General features: G+C 45.2%; 2 protein-coding genes across 2 annotated transcripts in view; one reads left to right on the top strand and one right to left on the bottom strand.

The window, feature by feature from the left end:
• Positions 1 to 2,506: 2,506 nt before the first annotated feature.
• LOC125428736 (zinc finger protein OZF-like) lies at positions 2,507 to 12,052 on the bottom strand. The gene is made up of 3 exons (XM_048489342.1): positions 11,929 to 12,052; positions 9,334 to 9,440; positions 2,507 to 4,272 (listed from the first exon to the last, which is right to left on the bottom strand). The coding sequence occupies exons 2-3, from the start codon at positions 9,365 to 9,367 to the stop codon at positions 2,756 to 2,758; spliced, it is 1,551 nt and encodes a 516-aa protein (XP_048345299.1). The 5' UTR covers positions 9,368 to 9,440; positions 11,929 to 12,052; the 3' UTR covers positions 2,507 to 2,755.
• Positions 12,053 to 12,154: 102 nt separating this feature from the next.
• Positions 12,155 to 15,410, top strand: part of LOC125429909 — a 32,553-nt gene continuing 29,297 nt past the window's right edge. Inside the window, exon 1 of the mRNA XM_048491494.1 lies at positions 12,155 to 12,281. The gene's annotated coding sequence lies outside the window, so the exon portion shown is untranslated. The remainder of the gene's footprint in view (positions 12,282 to 15,410) is intronic.

The raw sequence follows: 15,410 nt of genomic DNA on the forward strand, positions 1-15,410 counted from the left end.
CAAAGGCCAAGCTATGGAGTTCTACGTAACACCCTCAGCTCAAGTTATTTTAAGTAGAAATCAGCCCCTGAAGTCTGCAATCAAGAGCAGAAGGAAGGCGGGAGGGGAAGAGATTCCTAATCCTCTCTCTGTGCATGTTTGCTGGCTAGCTTCTCTCTCAAAAACCAGTCCACACTCCAACTTCTGTGCAACTCACAGCAAGCCAGCATGTTGTTCAAACCAGGCTTCACATCTGTGCGCAACAGCTACACCTGCAACATGAGCATGCCAGAGGAGCAACCATGGTAGCAAAGGGGTAGCTATGTTAGTTCGCTGTAGCAAAAGAAAATCAAAAAGAAGAGGAGTTTGGATTTATACCCACTTTTCTCTCCTGGAAGGAATCTCAAAATGGCTTACAAATTCCTTCCCTTCCTCTCCCCTTGTGAGAGGTAGGTGTGGTTGAGAGAGTTCTGAGAAAACTGTGACTAGCCCAAGGTCACTCAGCAGGCTTCACGTAGAGGAGTATGGAAACAAATCCAGTTCACCAGTCTCTTGGTTCACTTATGTCTTTACATTAGCTTAGAAAATTATTTTAGCTTAGTACATTGCTCATGTGGAGGCGTGGGGAATAAACCCAGTTCTCCAGATCAGAATCCACCACTCTTAACCACACCACCCAGCAGCACCGTGAAGACCAACAACTTTTGCTTTAAAGATCTACACTCAATCCAGCCAATGGATCTCTGATCACTAAATCAATTTAGTACCACATTTTATCTTGGCTGAAGATGACTTTGCAGAAAAAGCAGCTTATCTAAAAATTGACAACACTTCTGTTTTGTTTCTGCAGGTTAAAATGGCGCGCTTCCTTTCTGTAGTAATAAAAAACACCTTGGGAGAAGTTGACCTGGAAGCTTTTGTAGGGCTCAAGGTTTATCACCAGACACTCTCCAGCCTACTGAGATTAAGGGATGTTTGAACTGGTCTCACTGGTCTTCCCATATTTTTGCCTCTGGCCTGAGTGGAATGGTGATAGTGATTAAAACCAGAAATTTTCTAAGCTAATGTAAAGACATAGGTGAACCAAGAGACTGATGTTGAAGGGTAACACAGTCTATATAAAACCTATGGCAACAAGGAAATTAACATTGGTTTTGGTGGGTTTTCCAGGCTGTGTGGCCATGGTCTGGTAGATATTGTTCCTAACGTTTCGCCTGCATCTGTGGCTGGCATCTTCAGAGGTGTTATCACAGAGAAAAGTCTGTTACACACTGAGTCTAGTGAGAAGGGAAAGTTTAGTGGGGTATATATTGTCCATGTCCCAGGGTGGGGAACCAATCAGTAAGTGTTTGGGTGGAACTTGCTATGCAAAGGTGTGGTTGAGTGCATTGTATCATGGATGGAGTTATCAGTCCATTTTTTAAAGTACTGGCTTGGCTATCACAGCCCGGAAAACCCACCAAAAGCAATTGAATCGGCCGTGAAAGCCTTTGGCAGTAATTAACATTGTTCTTTTGAAACATGTACATATTTTCTAAGACATGTTTATAAAATAACTAGTGGGCCCGGCCACACGTTGCTGTGGCTCAGTCTGGTGAAGTGGAAAAGAAAGAAAAGGGGAAGTGAACAGTTCGAACATGTGTCATTGCACAATGCTTGCAAGGGAGGGGAGGGGCAAGGGGCCCCTCACTCCCCCCCTCTCTCCCGTTCCCTTGCATGGCACCCCGCCCCATCCCTCCCTAACATTCCCCTTCCTCTGCTAGGGTGGGTGGGCCATGTCCAGGTGGCGGACCCTGTCTCTTTCACTCCCTTCCCTTGCAGGCGAATTACACGCTGGGAGGCATGAGCTACGTTGTGTTCAAATTTCAGAGTGTTTGGTCCAGCAAACCCCCGGACCCTCCCTCACCTTCCCTTTCCTCCGCTAGGGTGGGTGGGTCATGTCCAGATGGCAGGCCCCATCTTTTTCACTCCAGATGGCTGCGGTTTTCAAGGAAGGCATGGTTGTTTCCCTTGTATCAGAGGGTGTTGCTTTGACTGCCAGCAGATGGTTCTGTTGCGGAAAAGAACTGCGGTTCCAACTGTCACAGGTATGGCATGTACACAATAACTGGCACAGTTGTGACATGTACACAACAGGAGGTGTGGAAACAGTATGGAAATGTGGCTGCACGTGAATGTGACGTTGTGTGAAAATTTCAAAGCAATCGGTCCAGTAGTTTGGGAGATTACCTGTCAGCAGAAAAACCCACAGATTTTTATATATTTAGATGTCTATAATGTATATTATTATATTTTATTTTTAATAGCCAAGCAGCCAGAAGACTTCTTTACAAGTCATAGTGAAAGCCATCAGGTTACTGACCAGAAGCATATTCCTCTCCTGAAAAAGCTGCCAAGAGAAACAAAGTTTTTCAAACTCTGGGACTTTGTTAAAGGAGAAAATATTTAGCATTGAATTGCAAACATCATGGACTAAGCCACAGACTCTGAATATTAAGGATTTTTACATAATGTTGAGTTGTACACCTGGAGTAAAGATTTTTTATTTTTACATATTAATGAGCCAAACTGTTGCAATTTAAAGTTGGTTTAAGTAGCTAGTAAAATGTCCTAGATTAACATTCCTTGTATTAGTGATACTTTCTTGTTGTTTTTAAGCAGAATGGAATAGTGGCAACAAAGGTTGACAGTCTTGACAGTCAGGACTTACTGTGAGTTCAAGTTCTGACACTGGCACAGATTCTCACATGTTTTACTAAATTTACCGACAGCTTTGCTATGGTTTCTCTCTTACATGAATGTTTTGGTGCTTAATAAAAGTCAATTTCAGACCAAATCCTTTCCCACCCTCAGAGCCTTTATATGGCTTATTTCCAGTGTGATTTTTCTGATGTCTGACAAGGTGATGGTTGTAAATAAAGCCCTTTCCACATTCTGAGCACATGTATGGCTTCTCACCGGTGTGGGTTCTCTCATGGGTTTTAAGCTGTGATGGACGGTTAAAGCTTTTCTCACAGACTAAGCATTTATAGGGTTCCTCCCCTTTGTGGGTCCTCTCATGGTTATGGAGGCTCGATGTCTGGTTGAAGTTTTTTCCACATTCTGAACATTTGTAGGGTTTCTCCCCTGTATGGATTCTCACATGTACAACAAGATTGGACTTCAAACAGAAACTTTTGCCACAGTCTGAGCACTGAAAGGGTTTCTCTCCTGTGTGGATTCTCTGGTGTCTGATGAGGCTTGCTTTCTCACCAAAACTTTTTCCACAGTCCGTGCATTTGTGTGGTTTTTCTTCCATGTGCACATCCTCATCCGCAAGATGTATTTGGTGATGTTTAATAAAGTAAGAGATTTGTCTGAAGCTTTTCCCACATTCTGGGCATTGATATGGTTTCTCGCCAGTGTGAGTTCTCTCATGTTCCTTCAGGTTTCCAGCCTGGCTGAACCTCTTCCCACACTCAGAACATTTATATGGTTTTTCTCCTGTGTGGATTCTTTGATGTGCAATAAGATTAGAGCTGGTAGTAAAGGATTTTTCACAACCCAAACATTTAAATGGTTTCTCTCCTGTATGGAATCTGTGATGCGTCATAAGCTCAGAGATTTTCCGGAAGCTCCTCCCACAGTCTAAACATGTATACGGTCTCTCTCCTGTGTGGGTTTTCTCATGCTCTTTAAGGGACCCTGACCGGCTGAAGCTTTTTCCACAGTTGGGGCAGTTGTAGGGTTTCTCTCCAGTGTGGATTCTCACATGCAAAACAAGGCTTCCTTTATGGCTGAAGCTCTTCCCACAATCAGAACACACATATGGTTTCTCTCCTGTGTGGATTCTTGCATGGGCAATAAGGTTTCCCTTCTGGTCAAAGCTTTTACCACAATCCAAACACTTATATGGTTTCTCTCCCGTGTGGATTCGGTGATGTCTAATGAGTTTAAAGTGAGCATTGAAGGACTTCCCACAATATAAGCATTGGTATATTTTCTCCTCCATCTGAGTCCTGCTAGATGCAGTGAGGTCTGAGCGGTCTCCCAACTGTGTTAACATTTCCTGTCTTTTACCTTCACAAATTCCTCCTTGGCCTGCAATTCCAGTTTCCCAGCAAGCAGTAGAATCAATTTCTCTCTTTTTCAGGCTATTTTCCTCTTTCCTCCATGGCCCATGTGGTCTCCTAGAAGCTGAAAGACTTTTAGAAGAATTTCCTCTGGCTGTTCCATCAGACATACATAGCTTCTCTTGCCTGGAGACTTCCAAGTGACAATTTCCATTTCTGCCATCATTTGCACAACCCCCACCTAACAGGGATAAGAAAATTCCGAAACAAGTTATTAGTAATAAAGCCATTTGTCCGATCAAGTTCAGCAGCACCCAGCAGTTGCTTTCAAGGTCTCAGCAGATAAAGATCTTTCCTGACTACTGACACTTGAAATTATTTTAGGAGGGTTGAATCTGAGACCCTGAGATACAACACTGGTCCATTTAACCCAATACAATCCATTTGCACAGACAACAGATCACCAGAGTTTCAGGTAGAGTTCTGTCATAGCATCTACTGTCCGAGATCAATTTACTAGACGATACCAGGAATTGGTGGAACCTTTTATATTCTAAGCACATCCTCAGCCACTGCATTATAGCTCTTCCCCAAGCTGGCAGCTCCCCAGGGATGTGTTTTCTATAAATCCTCTCTAAAAAAGGATGTCACTGAGCTAATCGTCTTCCCACTCCATTTCATTGGCTGCCACGTGTGATAGAGGGTGGAGAAATGTTAACAGGACGACATCACCATTGTAATGCCACAAAGTATAAGGGAGATGAACATTAAGGTGCACCAATTTGTCTCTCCATATAATTATGTCCAAGTCTTAAAAGCATACCTAAATTGAGAAAAACATGGCAGGATGCAACAAGTTTGTATTCTAGCTTTTATTTTCGGGGTGGGGGGGAGGTTAAAAGATAAACTTGTAAAACATGTGGAAAAGCAAGACCTGCTGAGGAAGAGTCAGCATGGCTTTTGTAGAGGCAAATCCTGCCTCACAAACTTACTAGAGTTCTTTGAGGGTGTAAACTGGCATGTGGATAAGGGGGAACCAGTGGACATTGTCTACTTGGATTTCCAAAAGGCTTTTGACAAAGTTCCTCATCAGAGACTATTGAGAAAACTCAGCAATCAAGGAATAAGAGGGGAAGTCCTCCTATGGATTAAAAACTGGTTGAGGAACAGGAAGCAAAGAGTAGGTGTAAATGGGGAATTCTCACAATGGAGAGATGTAGGAAGTGGTGTCCCCCAAGGATCCGTTTTGGGACCAGTGCTCTTTAACTTATTCATAAATGACCTGGAAGTAGGGGTGGGTAGCGTGGTGGCCAAGTTTGCAGATGATACCAAATTATGTAGGGTGGTAAGAACCGCAAAGGATTGCGAAGAGCTCCAAGGGAACCTTCATAAATTAGGTGAGTGGACTAAGAAATGGCAAATGTAGTTCAATGTAGCAAAATATAAAGTGATGCACATAGGGGCAAAAAATCCAAACTTCACATTCACGCTACAGGGGTCAGTGCTATCAGTCACAGACCAGGAAAGGGATTTGGGCGTCTTAGTTCATAGTTCCATGGAAATGTCAACTCACCTTAACAGACCAGGTGATCGGGAGCAACAGCCGCAGAAGGCCATTGCTTTCACATCCTGCATGTGAGCTCCCAAAGGCACCTGGTGGGCCACTGCGAGTAGCAGAGAGCTGGACTAGATGGACTCTGGTCTGATCCAGCTGGCTTGTTCTTATGTTCTTAATGCATGGCAACTGTGAAAAAGGCAAACTCTATGCTGGGGATAATTAGGAAAGGAATTGATAATAAAACTGCAAAGATTGTCATGCCCTTATATAAAGCAGTGGCGCGACTGCACTTGGAGTACTGTGTTCAGTTCTGGTCGCCGCATCTCAAAAAGGATATCGAAGAGATAGAAAAAGTGCAGAGAAGGGCAATGAGTATATGATTGAGGGATTGGAGCACCTTCCTTATGAGGAGAGGCTGCAGCGTTTGGGACTCTTTAGTTTGGAGAGGAGACGTCTGAGGGGAATATGATTGAAGTCTATAAAATTATGCATGGGGTAGAAAATGTTGACAGAGAGAAATTTTTCTCTCTTTCTCACAATACTAGAACCAGGGGGCATACATTGAAAATGCTGGGGGGGAAGAATTAGGACTAATAAAAGGAAACACTTCTTCACACGTGTGATTGGTGTTTGGAATATGCTGCCACAGGAGGTGGTGATGGCCACTAACCTGGATAGCTTTAAAAGGGGCTTGGACAGATTTATGGAGGAGAAGTCGATTTATGGCTACCAATCTTGATCCTCCTTGATCTGAGATTGCAAATGCCTTAGCAGACCAGGTACTCGGGAGCAACAGCAGCAGAAGGCCATTGCTTTCACATCCTGCATGTGAGCTCCCAAAGGCACCTGGTGGGCCACTGCAAGTAGCTGAATGCTGGACTAGATGGACTCTGGTCTGATCCAGCTGACTTGTTCTTATGTTCTTAACAGGAGCTTTTAGTTTTAGTTTTAGCTTTTAGTTAAAAGCTCATCTTTCCCCTCAAATCTTGCTCGTTTGGCCATGAAAATTCTGGATGGGTATTAGACCAGACACCATCTCATAGCCCAGCCTACCCGAACAAAGCCATTGTGAGGAAAAAACGGAACAAATCAATGTATACTACTCTGAGACTGGCAAAAGGGAAGGACAGGATACATATTTACTGCTGAGGCAGTGCAGGGCTGTGGTTAGAGACACAGCTTTGAACAAAAAGCATCTGGTTTGAATTAAGCTTGTGCCAGGAGCACCCAAGGTTATCTTAGGCAGGTCTCTCTGCCCTCAGCTTCAGCCTCTCTATCAGTTACTAGAATAACCCCATTGACAGGTGCAAATTTTACTGATACAGTGAATATAAATTAGAGCTGTTGCACAACTGAGGAAATCTTAGCTTGGTAATGGTGTTGATATCCAATGAACAGGATCCCACAGAGGGACCCCTAATATTTGGCCTTTTTATACTCTGTTCCACAGAAAGATGATAGTAGGGTTGGATATTCCTCCACCACAGAACAAAGCATGCCAGACCTTCTTTGTGGTAGAATGCTCCGCCTGGGTCCTAGTGCTTACCTAGCCCTGCTCCCCCCCCATCCATTTGAAAGTCATTCAATGAACTATAAATGCTCTAGTATCAAAGTACCATGTTGGATAATGCACAAAAGAATGGTTTTGACAGAGGCAGTGCGGAAAATAAATTATAATTCTCATATTCATTTGGGACTATATTCTAATGCGGAATCATACAATGTTCTCAACTTCTGCACCTCAACTGATTGTACTATCATCTTTCTGTGGAACTGGGTTTAGAAATCTTTCTAGCATGGCTGCCAGAGATGTGCATAAAATATCCCCACGGAAGAGTTTCATCAATGGCTTTTAGCCATGGTGACTAAAAGGAACCTCCACATTCAGAGGCAGTCAACCTCTGAATCTCAGTGCCAACTGGCAATACCAGGGGAAGGTTTAAGCCTCCATGCCCAGTTCCAAGACGCAACACTGGGGAAAGCCTCTGCCTCAGTACCTCAGTGCCTCTACCTCAGCACCAGAAGGTAACATCAGGGAAAGGCCACAACCTCTGTGCCCTGTTCTTAATGCCCCCTGCCCCCGGAACTGGGTGGCCACTGAATGAGACAGGATGCTGGACTAGATGAACCCCTGGTCTGGTCCAATAGGGTTCTTCTCATGCTCTTATATTCAGGTTAGTACCAATTTCAGGTTATATTCAGGTTAGTACCAAATTGAGGTCCCTGGACCGATGCAGAGGTTGCCCCAGGGGTGGAACTAGACTGCCAATCTGGAAGCCCATAGAAGCCCTATCTCGGGCTTCCCATCCCCCCTGGAATCTTTGCCACTATGGACAGGACTTCTCCTGATAGCCTCTCTTCTCTCTGGATCAGGCATCATTTTCTCCAGGACGAGGTGCAGCAGAATCTTCTCGGGCTCATTCCATTTTCTGCTAGTTTACTTTCTCCTCAAATCTCCCTCCAGCAGGAAGAAACTCATAGGTGGGTAGGCGGGCGGGTGGGCAGGCTTATGAAGACTTCCATTGCTTATTGACACACCCGTCCCCTTTTCAGATCCTTCATTCTTTAATGCCAGTAGCAATGGTGTAGTAGGTTTTTCCCCTTGTTTACAGTTTGCAGGAAGCCAGCTTTTCTCGGCAGAGGCATTCCCCATTCAACCTTTCAGGAGAGAAACTGCTTCTTCCAAGGGGACCCCTGCTACCTGCAGTTTTCTAAATGCTTACAGAGGCATTCCTTTCTCACTGGAGGTAATGCCTCTTGTAAGATGGCATCTACCACCTGTCATTAATAGATGTATTCAGAAGAAGCATTCATCCTTCGCTTTCACGTAGGAGGAATTCTCCTTCTAACATGAAGTTCAATACTAAAACCAGGGGGCATACATTGAAAATGCTGGAGGGGCGAGGGGAAGAATTAGGACTAATAAAAGGAAACATTTCTTCACACAAGAAGTGTGATTGGTGTTTGGAATATGCTGCCACAGGAGGTGGTGACAGCCATTAACCTGGATAGCTTCAAAATGATGGCCATTAACCTGGACAGATTTATGGAGAAGTCAATTTATGACTACCAATCATGATCCTCCTTGATCTGAGGTTGCAAAGGCCTTAGCAGACCAGGTGCTCAGGAGAAGCAGAAGGCCATTGCTTTCACATTCTGCATGTGAGCTCCCAAAGGCACCTGGTGGGCCACTGTGAGTAGCAGAGTGCTGGACTAGATGGACTCTGATCTGATCCAGCAGGCTAGTTCTTATGTTCTTAAGTTTGACATCTGCCAGTTTTGTAACTAGGCACCCTGATCAGGTGGAAAGACAGAATGAAAATGTTTAAAATGAATAACACTGGACATTTTAATGAGTCTGCAACACAATTAACTCGGTCCTGCCTTTCAGCTGACCAAAATGTTTTAATCAATTCATCTCAACAAGATGGTTTTAGAGGACAGGCATCTTCGTCTGCCATTAAACAGCTAAATTCTAGTGCAACAGCACCTTAGAGATCAGCAAGATTTTTGGGGTATAAGCTTTTGGGAGTCAAAGCTCCCTTTATCAAGTATCTGACAAAGGATGCCGTGACTCTCAAAAGATTATACTCCAAAAATCTTGTTGGTCTCTGAGGGCTTAAATCTAGCTCATCTAAACAAAGAGCTGGCTAACCATTATATAAACAAGCACCAAATGCAAAGTACCACTAATGAAGTATTTTATTTTATTCATTCACAAGAGAGAAGAAGATGGATCCTTACCCAGAGGCGTCACGTCCTTTGAATTCTCCTGCATACCTTCCCTGTGAAGCAGCTTCTTCCAACAGTGTCTAGTCTCTGGTAGATGGAAGGGGGAAAAATCTTGCACCCTGTTAAGGGTAACGGATACAAGTTATTTCTTTTATTTCAGAGATGCTGCCTTTCCTCCCAATTCAGGGTCCCCAAAGGCAGCAAATGTTAAAAACATTCCAAGCACTGAAACATCTCAGGCACGAAAAGCATCTAAAATATAAGTATATTCAAAATATTTAAAGCAAATAAAATCTAAAAGAAACACAATAAAATACAAACACACCCATACAAACAAACAGGGAGGAGGGCTAAGAAGAGTCAGTAAGGGGCTGTTCGCCTGATCCCCTCAGATCTCAGAAAGAAGCTAAGAAGGGTTGGCCCTGGTTAGTGCTTGGATGGCAGAATATCCAGAAATATTCTTTATTATTCCTTGGTCATTATTTATTTTATTTTATTTATTTATTGTTCCACTTATATACTGCCCTCCCCAGGAAAGCTCAGGGCGGTTTACAACAATAACAAGACAAGTGGATAAATAAAATACCATACAAAGTTAACATACAGCGCTCAATTACCATAAACCGATTAAAATACAGATGGCATCCAACTATTAAAACTCCTCTAAGAGGGGAACAGCAGGCCTTAGATTGTTTTCGGGCACGTATATCAGCAGCTGGTCTCCCCAAAGGCCCGGCGGAATAACTCAGGCCCTGAGGAACTCGTTAAGGTCCCGCAGGGCCCGGACAGATGGAGGGAGAGCATTCCACCAGGCAGGAGCCAGGGCTGTAAAAGCCCTGGCCCTAGTGGAGGCCAGCCGCATCATGGAGGGGGCGGGGATCACCAGCAGATTGGACTCTGCTGAGCGCGGAGACCGACGTGGGACATTATGCCAAGGAAAGCAATGGCAAACCACCTCCGAACACCTTTTGCCATGAAAAACCCTAATGGGTTGCTAATTCAGCTGTAACTGATCCGCACTTTACACACTTTGTTTTCATTTGATGAAATGAAACAAAAAAAGTCTTCACCCGTTGACAGAGGACAATGACCGAGGAAGACAGAGGAAACTCCCTGGGAAGGGAGTACCAAAGTTGGATTCCATCGCAGGAAAGGACCAGAGATCTGTCCCACAAATATTCACAGAGTCTCTCATTGAGAGGGCAGAAATAGGAGCGGAAGTATGTAAGGGCAATGATGCTGTTTTGTTCTTAGGAAGAATTGGTGAGGGAAGTAGTATTAAAACTGCCTCTCCATATCTAGAGGCAGCGAGATGTAGTGGTTAAGAATGGTGGACTATAATCTGGAGAACCAGGTTTGTTTCCCCACTCCTCCACATGAGCAGTGGGCTCTTATCTGGTGAACTAGATTTGTTTCCCCACTCCTCCACATGAAGCCTGCTGGGTGACCTTGGGCTTGTCACGGTCTTTTCAGAAGTCTCTCTGCCACATATATCTCACAAGATGCCTGATGTGGGGAGAGGAAGGGAAGGAGTTTCCTCTTTGAGTCTCCTTACAGGAAGGAAAGGTGAAGCATAAATCCAAACTCTTCTTCTTGTACATTGGTTGGGCCTAGAGAGAACTGAGTAACTCTCCACAGAAGTGACTAAGCTCACTTGATAAAATTGGGCCAGCTGCTTTCTCAAATCGCAGTCTACCCTGAAGGGTTGTTGTGAGAATAAAATGGAGGAGGGAAAAACAAGGAAAGTAAAGGCAGAGAGGGGAAATGGAAGAACAAGGTTTTTTTGTTTCCCCTTAGGTGATTTCCCCCCAGTTTTTTTTAATTAGAAAATTGGAAGGGGGGGGGGGAGGAAAAGCTCTTCACAGGAATACTTTCTCCTTTGAAATGAGTTGAAATGCTTTTCAAGACAAGATTTTACTCACTGAGAATTTTGTACTATGATGTTTTTAAAGAAAGAGACATATAGCATAAGTACAAGCATATATTAAATGTTCAAATGCAAACCAAAATTCAACCAAAACTGACAAAGACTTCAGGGTTTTTGGTCCTATGAAATTTAATTCGGCATCTAACTGGGACCTCTTGCAATTGCACAATACTGTTCCTGTTCCTTTACTACCAAAATTGGTTGTCTCTGTTTCTCAATGTGGGGGGGAGCCTACCACACAACACCCCAGTGATTCCGGCCGTGAAAGCCTTCGACAAAAAATACCACAGTTTACAATTAAAAAATCATTTCCAATTTTTACCCTTTTCTGTCACCAAGCAACGTGGTTCAACAATTATAGCATCACACTGTAAGCTAGGAAACCCCGGTTCAAACCCCCACACTGGGGCCAATCACTCTACCTTTCGAGCTGGTCTACCTCACAAGGTTGTGGTGGTGGTGAGGATAAAACAGAGGCACACAGTCCAAGATGTGCCACTCAAAATTCGCTGGCAAGAGAGCAGGATGAATATACTGAATAAATAAATGCACAGGGACAATGGAGGGTTCAGTAGTTAGGTTCACCTGCTGCTCTGGGTCTCTCATTCATATAACTGAAGAATTTGGGCTTTCCCTGCTAAAGTTACCACCTCTCCCTCTTTCCTCCAGCAAGCTCTTACCTGCTAGGTCTCTCTTGCTGTCAATTTTCTCTTTTATGCAAATTCTCACTTGTCAGTTTCCCACTCTGTCTCTCCCCACAGGTATGCACCCCCCCCCCCACCCCTTTTCTTCCCCCTGGAAGAGAGGAAGGGGACTCAAACAGGAAGGGGCAGTGGCTACATTGTTTCCATTCCCCTTCACACGTCACTCTAGGAGCGAGCACTCAGTCCCCTTAACTCTTAGGTGTCCAGATGGTGGCTTGTTTGTTTAAAGATAGTTTTCGCATCACGCTCAAGGTTGCCTGCCGCCGCTTCTTCCTCGGGTTGGGTGGAGATCTGAGGCTGCCTGCCACTGAATCAAGAAGTCTCTCCAGGTCAGTACTGTCTCCTGTGGCTGGCAGCAGCTCTCGGGTCGAGGTGGTCTTTGAAACCATCTATGACCTGATGCTCCTTTTTTTTTTCAGTAGAGATGCTGCTGGGGATCGAACCTGGAACTTGCTGCATTCCCAGCAACCTCCAGGCTTTGCAACTGATCTCCAGGGGACTGAGGTCGGGAGAAAACAGTCTCTTCAGGGAGAAAACTCGATGGTATATCAATGGTTCTAGGTGCAATCCCTTTCCAGATTCTCCCCTCCACAGGCATTGCCCACAGAGATCCAGGAATTCCTCAGGCTGGAGTTGGCAACCCTGTGTCACTCGGCCTGGCCTCTCCTTTTCCCCATTGCCTTTCATTTGCTCAGTGGACATTAGTGGGAATTAGAGGCTCCATCCTAGTTTGCACGTGAGGAGCAATAAGGTGGAGGAACAGGCAGGCTCTGGGTTCAAGACTGAACTTTGGTGCCCTTCCACTGGATTGAAGACAGACAGCCCTTGCAAGAAGAAAACCAGCCTCGTAAGCCAAGAGAAGGGGAGGGTTCTCCAGGCAACTTTTCTCCCCTGACAAGTTAGCTTTCTGTTTGCAGAGATTTTTAAAATAGAAAAGCAGCATTCAAAGCTAGCGTTCCTTGCCTAAACTTCAAAGGGATGCAGTCTGTTTTTGCCACTTTCATGCTTTGCCATCTGATCAGTGGACCCCTGACCACCCAAGAAAAAGCAGCGTTGGGACCACATACACCCGCAGCACTGCACAAACCAAACACCTCGTTTCCCTAAAGCAGTGGTGGCGAACCTATGGCACGGGTGCCAGAGGTGGCACTCAGAGCCCTCTCTGTGGGCACGCACAAACAGAGTGCCCCCCTCCCCCCATATATAGGCTGGCCTGGGCCACTGGGCTCAATTATTAGCATTAAACCTAAGACCTACTTTTGGGGAAGCAATGTCGGTAACCCTGTAAAGTGCGGTTAAACCCCACTGATTTTCATGCAAAGAACTAAAGTGTGATCCTTTACCTGGGAGTAAGCTCAGTTGCTGGCAATGGGGCTTGCTTCTGAGTAAACCCTCCTAGGGTTGTGATTCACCCATTGGAAGAGTTGCACGGTTGCTTCAAAGCAGAGCCACCGACTACCACCAAGCTTACTCCTGAGTAACCCACGGCTCGGAGCCAACCTTTTTTTCTAAACTAAAACATCAGTACTCGGGTTAAATTGCCGTGTTGGCACTTTGCGATGACTAAGTGGGTTTTGGGTTGCAATTTGGGCACTCGGTCTCGAAAAGGCTCGCTATCACTGCCCTAAAGTTTGGCAGAATTTTAAAAGCCAGAAGGGGGAGCCGAGATCATCATGTGGCCAACCATACCTAGTTCTTCCCTTCTCCAATTTACAGTGCAGTTCTGTAAGGATTAATTCACCCTCAGCCCATCAAAAGCAACAGGCTCCCCAGTTCACAGGTGACAAGGTCCTTGTCCTGTACCCCACCCACACGTGTCCGGCCAGCAGACATGCTCTGGGGAGTTTTCTTCAGAGCTTTCCTCCTGGGAGTGTGAGAGGGGCTTCAGCATCCCGCTTCTCCCACCGTTTTCTCAGGGTTGCCAACTCTGGGTTGGGAAATTCCTGGAGATTTGGGACAGAGCCTGATGAAGGCAGAGTTTGGAAAGGAGCTCAGCAGAGATGTGATGCCATAGAATCTTACCTCAAAATAGGGATGCCGGCCTCCAGGTGGGACTTGGGACCCCCTCCCCAGATTACAGCTCAGTGGCGTAGGAGGTTAAGAGCTCGTGTATCTAATCTGGAGGAACCGGGTTTGATTCCAAGCTCTGCCGCCTGAGCTGTGGAGGCTTATCTGGGGAATTCAGATTAGCCTGTGCACTCCCACACACGCCAGCTGGGTGAGCTTGGGCTAGTCACAGCTTCTCGGAGCTCTCTCAGCCCCACCTACCTCACAGGGTGTTTGTTGTGAGGGGGGAAGGGCAAGGAGATTGTAAACCCCTTTGAGTCTCCTGCAGGAGAGAAAGGGGGGATATAAATCCAAATTCTTCTTCTTCCTGGACAGACTGAATGCTTTGGGTGGGTGGATCCTGTGGAATTGTACCCCACTGAGGTCCCTGTTCTCCCCAGGCTCCACGTCCCAAACTCCAGGGGTTGCCCCACCTGGAGCTGGCAACCCACCCCCACCCAACCCCCTGCCAGTAGCCCGGGGGGGGGGGGGACGACTTGGCAACCATACCTCAAAAACTGACATTTCCTACAAGGAAACTGATCTCCGTGGTTTGGGGACCAGTGTTAATTCTGGGAGAATGGTAGGCCACGCCTGGAGGTTGGCATGGCAACTCTACCCTACATTTTCCTGACCACGAAGACCAGTGGTTCTCAACCTTCCTAATGCCACGACCCTTTAATACAGTTCCTCATGTTGTGGTGACCCCCAACCCTAACATTTATCCATTTTACAGATTGAGAACACTGATGCAGAGAGGTGTCCCCTGTGAAAGGGTCGTTCGAAACCCCCCCCCCCCCCGGACCCTTACCCTACAGGGGATATTTTTGTGCATTTGTGAAGTGTCATCAAGTTGCATCCAATTTATGGCAACCCCTCATGCAGTTTTGAAGGCAAGAGATGTTCAGAGATGACTGCCCAAGTGTGACCACAAATTCCTTGGTGGTCTCTCATTCAGATACCTGACCTCTGACATCTCATTCAGGGCTGACCTCTGACATCTGATTAGATCAGGTTAGTCTGGAATATCCCCATCAGGGCTAAATTTCACACAGGGCACAAACAAACAAACAAAAACAGGCAAACACAAAAAAACAAACAAGCAACCCAAAAGACTGAAAGCAAGGGAAGCTGAGGTAAATACATATGTAAGTATTAAACTATAAATCCAGTCAATTCTAAACTAAATATATAAATGTGCTTTAATAAATAACAGAATAATCATAATATTAAAAATGCTCCGATTTTGTCAGGCAGAAAACTGAAGTTCAACATTTTTAGATAAAAGTTGCCTTCATCTGTGGTCAATTTGTACAATTGTACAGTTTTGTGTGTGCGTATGTAGGGGAGATACAACTAATTCCTATGTGTAAAACTATTGCACACAAAATATGCAGAATTAAAACATCGAT

Source organism: Sphaerodactylus townsendi, linkage group LG03 (genome assembly GCF_021028975.2).
Source record: "Sphaerodactylus townsendi isolate TG3544 linkage group LG03, MPM_Stown_v2.3, whole genome shotgun sequence".
Taxonomy (NCBI): domain Eukaryota; kingdom Metazoa; phylum Chordata; class Lepidosauria; order Squamata; family Sphaerodactylidae; genus Sphaerodactylus; species Sphaerodactylus townsendi.

Excerpts from the sequence above, each read along its gene's own strand:
- LOC125428736 (XM_048489342.1), bottom strand. The coding sequence starts at position 9,367 with ATGCAGGAGAATTCAAAGGACGTGACGCCTCTGG. Across the intron at positions 4,273-9,333 it reads AAAGGACGTGACGCCTCTGG|GTGGGGGTTGTGCAAATGAT; the intron begins GTAAGGATCCAT and ends TATCCCTGTTAG.